The sequence below is a fragment of the Cervus canadensis genome, chromosome 9 (assembly GCF_019320065.1).
Source record: "Cervus canadensis isolate Bull #8, Minnesota chromosome 9, ASM1932006v1, whole genome shotgun sequence".
In the NCBI taxonomy this organism is placed as follows: domain Eukaryota; kingdom Metazoa; phylum Chordata; class Mammalia; order Artiodactyla; family Cervidae; genus Cervus; species Cervus canadensis.
Genome location: NC_057394.1, coordinates 65,021,033 through 65,037,046, shown reverse-complemented (window position 1 = coordinate 65,037,046; position 16,014 = coordinate 65,021,033). Strand labels below are relative to the sequence as shown.

Here is a 16,014-nt window from a genome sequence, read left to right as displayed (position 1 = left end):
GAAGGTAGAATGGCAGTTGGGAGAGGGGGGAAGAGAGATTGGGAAGTTACTGTTTAATGGGTAAAGAGCTTCCGTTTTACAAGATGAAAAGAATTTTGGAGATAGATGGTGGAGATGGTTACAAAACAAGGTGAATATACTTACCACTGGATTGTATACTTAAAAAAAATGGCTGAGATTGTAAGTTTTACGTCATATGCATTTTACCACAATTAAAAAATAAAAAACATGGAAACCTGGTGTGCTGCAGTTCATGGGGTCGCAGAGCCAGACACGACTTAGCAACTCAACAATAACAACAACAAAACGTTAAAATTTAAAAAAAGAAAAAAGAGAACCTGGCTCCGGATCACAACTTAAGAGTCAGAAATGCAAAGCTCAACTGGATTCCTCATTGCCTCTTAGCACCTCCTGATGTTGACAGATTCCTCCACTGAGCTTGTCAGTTACACGGAAATGTGCATTCTATTGTTTCTGAGAGGACTGTGTGTGTGTGCATGTGTGTGTGTGTGTGCGCGTGAGCGCTTGCGTGTGCTATTAGGAAAAAGGGAAGCATAAAAGACTTAAGACAGAAAATGCCTCAAGTTGCATCTGATAGTTTTCATGTGTAAAACATCCAGATTTCACTGAAATGCACCCCTCTCCTGTGATCCCAAAGAAGCGCTTTGGTGGGAGTATTTAAAAGGCCTATTCCATTGTTGGAACTTCATGCACTGTTCTCCACTTTGATCTCCACCACAGAGAAATGCTGCTTTAACTCAGCTGACAGCTAAAACGGAAGCCATCCCAAAGTGCGAACATTCCCCTAGCAAGCAAGGTACAACAGACAGAAGGATTGTTTTCTGTGTCAAAGTTCTGACACATTATTAACTAACTCAGGCCCAGCCAACTCTCCAGATGTGTCATGGAGAACAAGTCTTCCTCTAAGGAGGGATCTAGCTGCTTGATGTCAACCTCTGGCTTGAAAAACACTCTTTTTTTTTAAAAAAAAAAAAAAGAGAAACACTTAGACTTTTTTTTATATTGATTACACATTTTGTGCATAGTAAAAATCAATATATAAATTACTACACCTCTATCCAAGTGACAGTGAAATTTATGGGTGAAAATATATAACCAGAAATAACCAAGAAAACATGTTCTTATCTCTTCCTATTGGGTTTCAACTATAGGAGCCATGGGTATTTCCTTGTAAGTTTCAATTTCACAATAAAAAGTAGCCAATATAAAACAATATAAAACAAAAAAAATGTATAAAACATCTTTCAGTACACAAAACAGGGGCATTCTGGGTTACTTTTGCTAAGTTAGATGGCTATACAGTCGACAAACATTATTCACTGACTTGGTATTTACGAATTTGTCTACTCTCTGAAACCTATTTATCACCCCAAAATCAATACTTGTGGTGATGTGCAGACACACGCAAAGCCTGGTGAAAAACTGAAGTACCCAACCCCGACATACACTTCCGTAGTTGAGGCTGAACAAGGTGAGGTCATCCATGCTTTTTTGTTTCAGCTTTCAGGCTGAAAAAAAAGTGTCCTTTTCAGTCTACTCAGTATCACAAATGCCCCCTCGTGCAGTACCGGAGTGCTGTCTTATCGCCCTAAGCATGAGAAGGCTGTGATGTACCTCAAAGAGAAAACACCTGTGTTAGGTAAGCTTCCTTTCTGCAAGAGTTACAGGGTCTTTCTTGGCTGCAAGTTCAATGTTAACAAACCAACAATCCACATTAAATCAAGTGTCTTGAGGCAGGAACAAACATAAAACCAGGTTATGTACCAACCAGCTAACAAAAATGTGTGACCAGAGGTTCATAGGAACCTAAAAGACCCTGTATCTCCCATGGGAGCAACAGTTCAGGATGAGACAATTCAGTGTTTGAGGAGACTCTATATAACAGAACTATGTGAATGAGGACCAACTGTGGTTACAAAAGCACAAGATGCTACTTCAGTGACGGGGAGGAGACACGATATATAAAACACAGAGCTCTTGATGGTCGAGGGCTGAGTAATTCAGTACAGAGGAGAGCGGTCAAACACACTCACACTTTAAAGGAGATGCAAGTCGAGGCTAAAATGGGCCTGAATTTCAGTGCACAGCTTTCCATTGTAGATTTAGGTTTCACTTTACTCTTAGAGTTCCCCACCTGCCAAGAGACGCCTCCTGCAGGGGTGTTTACTCGGCAAATATTTGCGGTAGATTTCTACACTCACCTTTGTTCCCCTACACTCCACCCACAGGACCCATTTCCATGGGCCATTTCCATGGACCCGAAATCTCTAAATCTAGGAAACTTGCTTTTCTGAAACAACATGCTTTTTTTTTCCACTATCACTTTAATTGTTTTCTTTCAGGGCTTCCACCAGTAGACCCTCAACTTGAACTGATCATAAAAGAAAGACCAAAGCCCAATTTTCCACGTTTTGGTGACAGACTTGTCTCAGGGTTGACAGATAGGCATCAGAAGTGGGAGCGTCCTGTGAGGGCCGCCGGCTGCAGAGTCACAGTCTGAGACTTTCACTTTAGGAGAATGCCTGGCGGGGGTGGGATGCTGGATGCTCAGCGAGGGGTTGGGGGACTCCTGCTGTCATCAGAGTAAGCAATGATGAGGCTCCACTGAAGCCACATCAGAGGAGGTGGAGGACAGAAGGAGGCAGGGCGTATGAGATAATTTGAAATAAGAGCTGATGAATTAAATATACAAAATAACGAATAGGTTTTCTACAAATGTACGTCATATGCCAGAATCACTGTGTCTGTTTTGAGCAAACCAGAGCCTCCTACAGTGTACCATTCAGCTGTTTTTCTCCCAGTTCCCTTGAAGGTGATGCTTGGAGACATTCATTTGGATAGAGCCCAGCCATCCTAACACCATCCTCAGGAAATAAGGACCAGCACCTAAAGACCCCAGGCCTGACATTAACACAGCAACTCAGAGACCACCGTCTCTCACAACCCACAAGGTATCTGAATTAAAGCAAAAGGATTATCCTTGTGATCCCTGGGTGCCATGACCAAGGCCAAAGGACAGACAGGAACAAACCAAGGCACGTAATGCTGTCACAAAGTGGAACCTTAACCACCAACTTTATAAAGGACTGGTTTTCCCCTCATTGTTGCCATTCCTCTGATAAAAGTTCGTCTGACAATTTAGAGACTTCATCCAACCTTTCAACATCTCAGTGCCACTAAACCTGCTCAGGAATAAGTGACCACAGAGTAACCTTCCTAAAAAGGGAACATATTCATTTCCAGAATTTAAAAGTCTTCATTTTTTCTCCTTTTACTATAAATACACTCCCAAGAAAAGCATTTTCCTAGGATACATTGAAAGTGGAGAAGGCAATGGCAACCCACTCCAGTACTCTTGCCTGGAAAATCCCAAGGATGGAGGAGTCTGGTGGGCTACAGTCCATGGGTTGGAGAAGAGTTGGACACGACTGAGCGACTTCACTTTCACTTTTCACTTTCATGCATTAGAGAAGGAACTGGCAACCCACTCCAGTGTTCTCGCCTGGAGAATCCCAGGGACAGAGGAGCCTGGTGGGCTGCCGTCTATGGGGTTGCAAGAGTCAGACACAACTGAAGCGACTTAGCAGCAGCAGCAGCAAAATACATTGAAAAGCACATGAAACTTTGTTTTAGCTTTTACGGGATGGTCACAGCAATTCTGATAAATTTCCTGACTTTTATGATGCACTGACTACTGGAAAGCTTAGTAATTTCCGAATGCAAAAGAAAATCATACATAAACACAGACAAACAGGTATGGATGGCAGGGACCAGGTCCTCATGTCAGCAGACAGACATGCGAGGCACTAAGAAGATGGTACATAGGCCTGAGGAAGGTGGCAGGAAGCCGAGATTGAAGGTGATGGATTGGAAACCTTGAGTGTAAACTCTAAGGCGCCAAACAGAACTCAGTAAGTTAAAAAATTACTAACAGTTGACCCTCAACTTGCCTTAATGTAGTTTATAAATTCCGAATGGAGCACGTCTGCTCCATGGGAAAACTGGTCTCGTTCTTCTGAGTTGTCACTGCCACTCACAAATGAAGGCGCCGGTTGAAATTCCTGATGAAATTCCCCTATGAGGAAAATAAAAAGAGAGATACAAAGCATGATTTAATAAACAGATGAATAAAAAACATAGATGACTCTAAAATACACCATCTAGCTTCCCAATCTTCTCCGCGATCTCGTCTGGAGGTATATGATGACCCAAGTTTTATCTTCCCTATAGGATGTGAGGACCAGGTGAAAAAAAGAGAAAGAAGGGGAATAAAAGTAAAAGAAATAGAAAACCCCAAATCTAATGGTCAAGGCCTCTTGATCTGAAGCAGTGGGATGGGTTGGGGTGGGAGGAAGGTCCAAGAGGGAGGGGATACATGCACACGTATAGCTAATTCACTTCCTTGTGCAGCAGAACTAACACAGCACTGTAAAACAATTATCCTCCAAATAATAAAATTTTTAAAAGTCACGGCCCCTTTATGGCTTAGTTTCTTATGAAAGAAATGAAATCTCCTGTAATTTTAAGGAAGAGAGAAGAGAAAAATATAAAAGTGGGCTTTCTGTGCTCCCCACAACATGTGACAAGTAAGTATTTCAAATTCAAAATTCAGTGAATAGTTACTGAGCAACTACTAAATGGCAGGTATAATGCTAAACATTCTAGGAATTTTAAAAACTAGTGAACATGGTAAGAAAGTGTGGGAAAGGACAAAAATAAGGACCCAAAATCATAACACAAAAAGTGACTATGATGAGGGTGATATGGAGGGGAAAGCGCTGTCTGTCAGAGCTCATCCAACCAGACTGTGCCCTAGATGCTGCAGGACAGGACGAAGGAGCAAAGGTGCATCTCTTCTAGCTGCTCTGGATGCTGCAAAGAACCAAGTAGGACCACGTCACCTTCAAGGATTTCTGCCTGCCTGCTAAGTTGCTTCAGTTGTTCTTGACTCTTTGCGACCCCATGGAGTCCTAGCCCACCAAGCTGCTCTGTCCATGGGATTCTCCAGGCAAGAATACTGGAGTGGGTCGCCATGCCTTCCTCCAGGAGATCTTTCCCACCGAGACTGAACCCATGTTTTATGTCTCTTGCATTGGCAGGTGAGTTCTTTACCACTAGTGCCACCTGGGAAGACCTCAAAGACTTGTAGCCAGCAAAAAACGGCCACTTCTAGAACAGAGAGAACAGTTAGAACTGGACATGGAACAACAGACTGGTTCCAAACTGGGAAAGGAGTACGTCAAGGCTGTATACTGTCACCCTGCTTATTTAACTTATATACAGAGTACATCATGAGAAACGCTGGGCTGGATGAAGCACAAGCTGGAATCAAGATTGCTGGGAGAAACATTAATAACCTCAGATGTGCAGATGACACCACCCTTATGGCAGAAAGTGAAGAGGAACTAAAAGCCTCTTGATGAAAGTGAAAGAGGAGAGTGAAAAAGGTGGTTTAAAACTCAACATTCAGAAAACTAAGATCATGGCATCTGGTCCCATTGCTTCATGGCAAATAGATGGGGAAACAATGGAGACAGTGACAGACTTTCTTTCCTTGGGCTCCAAAATCACTGCAGATGGTGACTGCAGCCATGAAATTAAAAGACGCTTGCTCCTTGGAAGAAAAGCTATGACTAACCTAGACAGCATATTAAAAAGCAGAGACGTTACTTTGCCAACAAGTGTCCATCTAGTCAAAGTTATGTTTTTTCCAGTAGTCATGTATGGACGTGAGAGTTGGACCATAAAAAAAGCTGAGTGCCAAAGAATTGATGCTTTTTAACTGTGGTGTTGGAGAAGACTCTTGAGAGTCCCTTGGACTGCAAGGAGATCCAACCAGTCCATCCTAAAGGAGATCACTCCTGAATATTCATTGGAAGGACTGATGCTGAAGCTGAAGCTCCAATCCTCTGGCCACCTGATGCGAAGAACCGACTCATTGGAAAAGATCCTGATGCTGGGAAAGATTGAAGGCAGGAGGAGAAGGGGACGACAGAGGATGGGATGGTTGGATAGCATCACTGACTTGATGGACATGGGTTTGAGTAAACTCCAGGAGATGGCGAAGGACAGGGAAGCCTGGCGTGCTGCAGTCCATGGGGTTGCAAAGAGTTGGACACAACTGAGTGACTGAACTGAACTGAACTTCCTCAGCTATAGAACACAGTGCTTAGAGTATCCATCTCAGAGTTTTAAATTTTTAAATGCGATCACCTTCACAGATTATCCACTGCCTGGTGCAGATGAAATGCTCAATAAACAGTAACTACTGTATTACTGTTGCCATATTTCTACACATTTTAAACATAGCATTTGGAACTTAAAAACAAGCACTTTCACCAGACTTCCCTGGTGGTCAGTGGCTGAGACTCCACGTCCCCAGTGCAGCAGTCCAGGGTTCGATCCCTGGTAGGGGAAATGGATCCTGATGCCACAACTAAGAGTTTATATGCCACAACGAAATCCTACATGCCACAACAAAGATGGGAGATCCCCAGGGTCACAACTAAGACAAGTATAGCCAAATAAATGAACAAACATTGAAAACAAAACAAGCACTTTCTTCCCATCCTTCATTCTCAGACCTTGAACTGGGCTAATGCGATGGCAGGAGTCCTCCTTGATTTGTTCTTCTTCCATGATGTTTGACATTGGCACATTGAGGCTAACAGTGTCTTCATCAGAAGGCTGAAAAGAAAACGAGGCACTGTCTCATTCAAGGGAGAAGTGTTATCAAGGCAGATTAAGAGAATGTTTTGTGATCAAAAAAAAAAAAAGTACTGTGATTCTCACAAACATAGTACTGAGTAAAAGAGACCAAAGGATAATGCCACTAATATATAAATTCAAAGATGGGCAAAATTAATCTATGGTGTTTGAAGTCTGGATAGTGGCTGCTCCTGGGTTGGGGGGTGGGTGCATGAGGGGGTCTTCCTGGGTGGCTGGGACAGCTCTCTATCTCTAACTAGGAACTGTTGGTCTGAGTGTGCTCACTTGTTCAAAATTCATCAAGCTAACACACACATACTTCTCTGTACGTACGTTTTGATCTGAAATTTTTCTCAGGTTCCTAATGATATTTTCTAATCTAAGAGTCAGGACACTGAGAAGGACTGGATAACACCTAATCGAACAAAGAAATAACTGGAAATCCACTACCAAGCTAGCCCTAAGTCTAATCGATTGCTATCATAGTAATGGTGCGCTGAGATCTGACAACAGTACTGATTTACCAAAAGTACATTAAGGTTTCATGGGGCCAAATACAGAGAGTAGGCAGTCAGCCCCCGAAACATCTCATTTATTTACAGTGCATCTTTACACACAACATCAAGCTTCAGTTTATTTCCCTGTTTAGGCAGAGGAAGCTGTTTTAAATATATAAGAAGCTGCTTTAAATATAGTACTTAAAAGGAACATGGGTTCTGTGCAATTTTCAGAATAATGCTTCTATTTAGTAATCAGACTTAGTTCTCCCTTGGGGTCTTGTTTCCCACACTAACTGATGAAGCTTATTCAGATAATCTATGATTCTGTCACATGTGAAATATGAAGCCTCATGTATTTTCCTATGTCTCCACTTTAGCTTCACTATTTCGAGAAAAGCTTTCCCAATCACAGGGATCAGGAACCCCACAGAGCAGGTTTCAGGTGACTGTGGCTTGCTCCTAAACTCCCGAGGCTGTGACTTGTACCATACAGTGTTCGTCTTACTTTTGGACACATGCACAGACTGTCCAGAAACTGGCAGAAAACAAACGTGCATTTCATTCATTACCCAGCTCTTTACTGGGTCTCACATTTGTTTTCTGTTTGCTTATCTGAGTGATAAATGCTAAATCAATCTGAGTGACAAATGTGAAATCAATCAGACAATGGCAACAGCCAAAGAGGGGGATGAGGCATGAATTCTGAACCCCACAAGGAGATATTAAGTAGGGAACAAGATTGACCACAGATGATAACATATTTGCCAAATAAACTGAAAACAGAAAGTTACATAGAATAATTCAGAACCTTTATCCATGTAAAACACACCTTTCTTGGAGGTGTTCTCAGGTAATGAGACTAAAATGTGCAATAAATAGGAAGACAAAAAGACAAAGGGAAAATGTGCACACTTTATTCTATTGAATATAATCCTTTCTGCAGTCCTTCCTTCTACCCTCCTCCCATCTTTAAAAACTTAGCAAAATTCCAAGATATGCATCTAGTTAAAAAGGAGAAAATAAACCCTTGGCCTCCTTTTAGAATATTAGCATCCTACTTATACTAAGTGGGAACAAAAGGATAATGAAGTTCTTTGTTTAATGTTTTATTAATGAACTTAATTATCCTTAGAAGACAGATAAAGGATAAAGCAGAGTCTGTTTTAATTTAATAGAAAATAAGCTCGGGTGAGTAATTTCTGAAACAATGGACTATTTCAGGGGACTTATGAGTTTTAATACAGCTAAGGGAGCTGAATTAAATAAAACTTATAAAGCAATGTGCTGAATATTTTTTCCCCCAGGGAATCACAGTAAACTACTCATGTAGGTTCATGAGGGTAATTTCATTTTATTGATATTGGCTTTCTTTTTCTGCCTATAAACTCTTCTCCCTTTTGAAATATTCTATATTAGAGAAATATTAAGGTATACTAATTTTTAAAATACTGCCTTATGAAATACTTTGTGGGAAATACATTTAAATATCTTAGCTACATATTAAATCTCAAATGCCTAAAGAGAACAGGGAAAAGGCAATTTTCCTGGATTTATATATACAAAGAGTAAAAATTCAGATTTCTTAAGAGTAATTGAGCTACTAATCACATCTTAAAAGAGTATTATCAGTCGCTAAGTCGTGTTTGACTCTTTTGCGACCTCATGGACTGTAGCCCACCAGGCTCCTCTGTCCATGGAATTCTCCAGGCAAGAATACTAGAGTGGGTTGCCATTTCCTTCCCCAGGGGATCTTCCCAACCCAGGAATCAAACCCGAATGTCCTGCGTTGGCAGGCAATTCTTTATCACTGAGCCACCAGAGAAGCCCTTAAAAGAGTATTGCAATGTTTCAGAATTCAATAACCACAAAAACTCAGTGTGTGAGTGTATATGTATGTGTGGCTCAGTCCACCTCAGTAAGTTCCCTCAAAAAGGGAAGGCATCATGATGTGTGTGTGTGTGTGTGTGTGTGTGTGTGTGAAGGCATCGTGATACCTCCACCCCTACCCCAGCTGTCCGTCTTAGCTCTGCTGGTCAAGAAACCGCACGTGATGATTTATTAGTGAAAGAGTTTGGGAACCTAACAAATTATATGTAACAAATGTTCTAAATAAGTTATTTATAACCACTTTACAAAGCTCTAGTGTGGGAGGCCTCTTAGCTCACAAATCAGCAAGCTTTTATCTGGTATTATCTGAAAAGAACACAATCTAAGAATTTCCGAAAAACAAATACTGCTGTAAAAATTATGGCTACTTAAAAATGCATTTCCTGTGGGTAGAATGCAATGTACATCTGATTGCTTAACATTTATGCAGGCGTATTAACAGCCTTTTCCTAAGTTACTCTGTCATTTAAAAACAAACACTGATATTTATAAAAATACTTCCTGGGTACTTGCACACCACTTAGTCATTTTATAATATTTATTAAGCATGCGAGAATATTCTAGACAATGTGAGGCGGGGTGGGAGGAGGGGAAGGAGACAGGGACTCTATTCTTGAGACATTTACAAAATACAAAAGATGCAGAAAAAGCTAAAAACAGTTAATATTTATAGAACACTTAGAAAATTTCAACTAACTTTCACAAACATTATCACATGTTCTCAGGCAATTCCCTTTATCCAAGAGTCCAGTGAATGCAGGCAGATACACCTAAAGGCACAGAAGGAAAAGAATCTGATCCCGAACTTTACCTCTGTGGCAGATAATCGTTTGTCTCCGTTATCACTCCCAACGCCCGAATCAGAATCCTTCTTGCTGGGTTATATGCCATCGATATTGAATTCATTTAGAAAAGAATCAAAATGACAAAGTTCAGAACAACATACATCAACTTATATCAAAATAATGACTTTGCTATATAAATTTTTATTATTATCCAAAAGCAACAAATCAGTTGAATATTATAAGGATATTAAGACAAGGCCCAACTTGGGCTTCCCTCATAGCTCAGTTGGTGAAGAATCTGCCTGCAATGCAGGAGAGCCGGGTTCGATGCCTAGGTTGGGAAGATCCCCTGGAGAAGGAAATGGCAACCCACTCCAGTATTCTTGCCTGGAAAATCTCATGGACAGAGGAGCCTGGCGGGCTACAGTCCATGGGGTTGCAAGAGTCGGACACGACTTAGTGTCTAAACCACCACCACCAAGACAAGGCCCTAATGAAAATCAGATTCTTGAACGGTCTGTTGGACAATTTTTTAATTTAATTAATTAGTTAATTTATTTTTGGCCTCACCACTGACACATGAGATCTTAGTTCCCTGACTGGGGATTGAACCAGCAACTCCTGCATTGGAAGAGCAGAGTCTTACCACTGGACCACAAGGGAAGCCCCAGTACTGTCTAAATATAATGTAAAGTGAATTCCTTGTGTCTGGATTTACATTCTACCTGAGTGGCCTGTTTTTTTAATCAGGTAACAATTTTCTTATTTTATTAATTCTAGAGTATTTAAAAGCAAAATCTGTCAGTTGCTCTTACTTTTCATGTTATGAAATATCCTAACTTTCAATAATTTTGCAAACTTTTATCCAGTGACTAAATAAATTTGATAGTATGTTTAAAACAATAAAATAATGAATACTTCTTTTAAGCATTATATAATGGTACCATTAAGGTAGGCTGAGATCTTAAGTCACTGTATTTACTTTTTAGTAAAAAGTTAAGGAATTATTTCTGCAATGAGTACATCTTAAAAACAACCTGCATGTCTACAAGTGTGTTGAGTGTGAGAATTCTGTTCTCTGAAAATTCAAGGCCCAATTTATGCCACAAAATGGTCAAGGACACACGAAATGATTCTAAAGTTTCCATTCTAAATAGAAAATGGCAAAAACTATGCGCAGTGCATTTTTAAAAGACAATTAAAAAAATAAAGCCTGCACTGTTTCTTAACAATGTTCCAGAAGCACTGTAAAAATTAACTTAGAAAACCATGTCTCAGTTTGATACATTTGTTTGAACTAATAAGTAAAATATATTACACATTTATATTATAGATCTTATTTATAAGACTATACATAAACAGGTGTGTATATACATGTACGCACACACATAGGCAGCACTCAAGAAGAACTGATTATTAATTAGGAGAGGGTAGATGAGATTGAAAGATGACAAAATATTATCAACATTATCAATTTTCCCTTTCTTATTCCAAAAGTGGCTGAGACTCTGATGTATAAAACTGTACTGGTTGAGTGAAACAAAAGGATTTTGGGGGTTATTTACTGGGAGTGTGTTGGGCTAAACAAATTATAAATGGGGCTTCCAGTCGACGGTGGTCATACTCACCCATCTTCCACGTGCTGGTGTAAATGTGGCCTTTCCATGGTGTGGAGATAAAGGGAGTCTGTTGTCTTAATCTGGCATGCTTGGATGCTCAGATACTTGAATATGTGCACTTTGCCCTTGGTGCAAATCTAAGGGGAAAATAATAATAAGTAGCTCCTTTTTTAAAGACAAAACAAAATGCAAACATCAGACATCTCATTCCATATGTCTTAGTTTTTGCATTTTCACTTTAAGTAATATGTCAACAACAATCACTAAACTTGACGTCTCCAAAACAGGTAAGATTTAAAGGCAATCATCTCCTCCAAATTCTACCTGAATAGGAGACTGTGCTCAAGAAATTTCTAGTTTCTTTGCACTAAACTGCAAAATTTTAACAGAAATATATTTATGTACAAATAGTGTAAAAAGTATGTATGCCATATGACTGACCTAGAAATGTTCCAATTCTGAAAGCACATACATTTAATTTTGTTCTCACATAGTTTAATATTTGAGCTTGAATCTTGTCTCTAAATAACTGACAATAATATTTTAAAATGGTCAAACTCCATTTTTCAGCTAACTTTATCTATTACTCCTTTCATAAACCATACACTCCAGAAAAAGTTTCAAACGCATGCACAAATGATCAATGCAACTGAGTTAAGTGAAATAATCAAATATCATAATTCTGGAGTTGCAGTGACCAGAACAGCGAGGCAAATGCTGGTAAACAACCTGATGTCACAGAAGATGACATATTGTAGTCAGATGTACCTGAGGTTTCAGTTTTTAAAAAACTGTGACTGTTTATGATCATGTCTCATACATTAATTCTGCAGAATATTAAAAAAAAAAAAACGGTTCTGCTGAGAGTTGCTTAGGTGCTATTGATAGTATACCCCCACCCCCAGCAGCAGCAACTTTGCTGAGAGACCCCTCACCTGTGCTGGAGGAGACTGCAGAGGGTTATTCTCAAGCAGTAATACTTGCAGCTGTTTCATCTCTCTAAAACAAATGGGAATCACGAGCACTTTATTGCAGGAAAAGTCAAACTTTACCAAGGGAAGATCTACTAGTTCTAAAAGAACAAGAAAAAAAAAAAGAAAAAAAAACTCAGAAAGCAACAAGATTAAGTGGCTAAACATTCAAAACTTTTCTGCTTATCAGGAGATATATCATTTAGCATAATTAAAATCAAGTTGTGCATGAGGAATATACATTATGTTTATATTGCATTGACCAAAAAGTCCGTTTGGGTTTAAGCAAAACTAAAAGACATGATTTTCATTTTCATCAAGAACTTTATTGAACAACATACTCAGTAACCAAACAAACTTTTTGGCCAGCTCAATATAACATTTTACTAAAGAAGAGAGGAAAGCTTTCACTGGGGGCCCAAAAGTTTTAATCTATTGTTAGTTCTGATAAGAGCTGCAAATGCTATACATGTACAACAATAAAAAGGCTTTTTTCCCAGCAAAACAATCACATAAGCCACACCACACCAAGATATGCTTATGTTTTAACTTCCAACTGTTTTCAAACAGCTTGCTAGCTTATGAATAACATGCTAATTACAACATATCCTTATGTATTCTGTGTATGTGGGTTGGCAGAATCTCAGAACGAGTTACTAGAAATATGTTCATGATTGTTTAACACCACTTTAAAAAATAAATGCTATCAAATTTGGAATTTTGCAACAGACCCTGTAATTCTGATTTGATCAGGCTTTATTCTACTGCTTTAAAAGAAGTCTTCTGTAGCTCCACAAACAAGACACAACATTATATTTAGCATAAAATCCCCACCCAGCGGCATAGCAAACACTCAGTAATTTCAAGCATTCCAACCGACATTGGCAGCTGCAAGAAACGAACTCCAATGTATTCCATAGAGCAAAGAGGCTGAGCAATGCCAGACATGTAGGGTGACACGGGGCAAATCACTAAGATCTCTGTACGAGAGGCGACAGAGGGTTCATTTCAGAACGGGCCTCACCACGTTTGTTATGAAATCTGGTAAGGGGTGATATGCGGTGCTTTCAGATACTCAAGCAGATGAAGGCCAGGGACTATAGGAAGAAGAGGAACCAAAGGCAGAGACCTTGAGAAAGTATTCCTAATAACACTATCCCTCCACTCCCCCTGTACTGCCTGAGGGTTTTCACATTACTCAGCTAGACTACTTCATGTTCCACCAACAAAGGCTCACTTAGCAACCAATCCCTTTTCTGAGGTCAACTTACTCTGGGTGTGGTCAACTTACTCTGGGACATTCCCTCTTTCATACCTTAGTGAATTGCTCTGTATTAAAGAAAAGAGTCATGAGACTGAAATGCAAGGACAGTGGAACAAGATCGTTACTCAGCAGCTCCCAAACTCAGGTCCATGATAGGCAGGCAGTTGTGTAAGAGAAACCCAGGATGTGTATGTTTTTTTATTGGAATACAGTTGATTTACAATGCTTGTATTAGTTTCAGGGGTACAGCAAAGTGATTCGGTTATACACACATATGTATGTCTGTGTAAGACCCTGATGCTGGGAAAGACTGGAGGCAAAAGCAGAAGGGGGCAGCAGAAGCTGAGACTCGTTAGATAGCACTGACACAACGGACATGAACTTGAGCAAACTCTGGGAGATGGTGGAGGGCAGGGGAGCCTGACGTGCTGCAGTCCACGGGGTCGCCAAGAGTCAGACACGACTTAGTGACTGAACAACTACTATGTGTATGTATTTTTTCAGACTCTTTTCCTTATAGTTTATTACAAGATATTGAATATAGTTCCTGGTGCTATATAGCAGGGCATACACACACAGGTATAATAGTGTGTATCTGCTAGTCCCAAACTCCTAATTAATCCCTCCCCCTGTCCCCTCTGGTAACCCTAAGTTTCTTTTTTATGGCTGTGAGTTTATTTCTGTTCTGTAAATAAATTCATTTGTATCTTTTTTTAGATTCCACATATAAGTGATATCATAAGATATTTGTATTTCCCTGTCTGACTTCACTAATCTCTAGGTTCAACCATGGTGCTGCAAATGACATTATTTCATTCTTATTCACGGCTGAGTAATATTCCATTGTATAAATGCACCACATCTTCTTTACCCATTCCTCTGTTGATGGACAGTTAGACTGCTTCCATGTCTTGGCTATAGTAAATAGTGCTTCTGTGCACACCCACTCCAGTGCTCTTGCCTGGAGAATCCCGGGGATGGGGGAGCCTGGGGGGCTGCCGTCTATGGGGTCGCACAGAGTCGGACACGACTGAAGTGACTTAGCAGCAGCAGCTGCTATGCACATTAGGGTGCATACATCTTTTCTAATCAGAATTTTTGAATTCTAATTCAAGCTGGATGTGTATTTTTTTTAATTGCCCCCAAGGAATTCTCTGCTCAGACCCATCTCTCCAACCAATAGCAGGATAAGTGATTTTCCTCAGGCCTCACTTGTCCCGGTTGCCTTGATGAAGTGCTTGGACAGCAGTGGGAGGTAGACAGGAGGTGAGCCCTGGGACAGCATGGAATCAAGAAACTTAAAGGAAGAGCTCTTTCCACCTCACAGTTTGTTTCTAAAAACAGAGCTGACAATTAGGGGGACTATGTATAAATAGAATATCTCTTTGCTGTAACTTCCAGTAGTATGAATCCATCTCTCCAATGGTTGACTCGACTCTCGCCAAGTTAGCCTGGCAAATCAGGATAGCTTAACCAGACTCTGCTCTTCAACAAATTGCCACTTAAAATGAAGACTTTAAAGCAAGACTAGAGAGCTCATCTCATAGTATTATGAGATACTATGAAGACATACTATGAAGACATAGCAGAAGGGGAAAGAAGGTGACTTAAAAGAAAAGATGGTTTTTATAATGACTATTCCTTTTAGTGCCCGTTGGGGACACAATTACCATCTTAGTTTAGGAACGCTAGAACCCGATAGTTTCACAACAAGAAAAGGGAAGAGAAAATAGTAACTCTGCTCAGAAAAGGTCAAAAGAATAGGAAAGGTGGGGGGTGGGGGGTAACAAAGAACAACAATGAATCCCACTTCTCTCTCTCCATTGCAAAAAGGAGCAATGAATGACTGCCTTAATACTCTGTTCTGGTCCCAGAAAGTACGAAGAAAGAGTCTCCCGGCTGCATGAGGAAAAACACCATAAAACGGATCTGGGCAATAAGGCCACAAACCTTTCCCCTCCTTCTCAGATTGAAAGTATATGAGGAAGGATACTAAAGAGGAAAAGTAAATGAGTAAATACTAAAAGTCTTTAAATTCACTGCCTCAGAGCATTATCAATGCTCTTTTGTTAACAGAGTTCTCTGGAGTGAAGCAAAAAGAAACTTGATATTCAGGAAATTATTTTTTTTAAAAAGATTTTCCAGTAAACTAAAGTTTTAGCTCTTAGTGTTTATTAAAATATGGAATCTGAGAAAACAGAATTATGGAAAGCATAGGAATTTGTAACCGATCTTTTTAGAAGGAATGCTTTTAAGTTA

General features: G+C 40.0%; 1 protein-coding gene across 3 annotated transcripts in view; it reads right to left on the bottom strand.

Annotated features, from left to right (window-relative positions):
- The window catches only part of LRCH1 (leucine rich repeats and calponin homology domain containing 1), a 210,725-nt gene that overhangs the window by 52,930 nt on the left and 141,781 nt on the right, over positions 1 to 16,014 (bottom strand). For all 3 annotated transcript variants that reach the window (XM_043478199.1, XM_043478197.1, XM_043478198.1), the window contains exons 5-9: positions 12,456 to 12,592; positions 11,530 to 11,657; positions 9,928 to 9,991; positions 6,606 to 6,708; positions 3,972 to 4,096 (exon numbers count right to left, since the gene is read on the bottom strand). In XM_043478199.1, the coding sequence (XP_043334134.1) occupies positions 3,972 to 4,096; positions 6,606 to 6,708; positions 9,928 to 9,991; positions 11,530 to 11,657; positions 12,456 to 12,592 (557 nt within the window). The remainder of the gene's footprint in view (positions 1 to 3,971; positions 4,097 to 6,605; positions 6,709 to 9,927; positions 9,992 to 11,529; positions 11,658 to 12,455; positions 12,593 to 16,014) is intronic.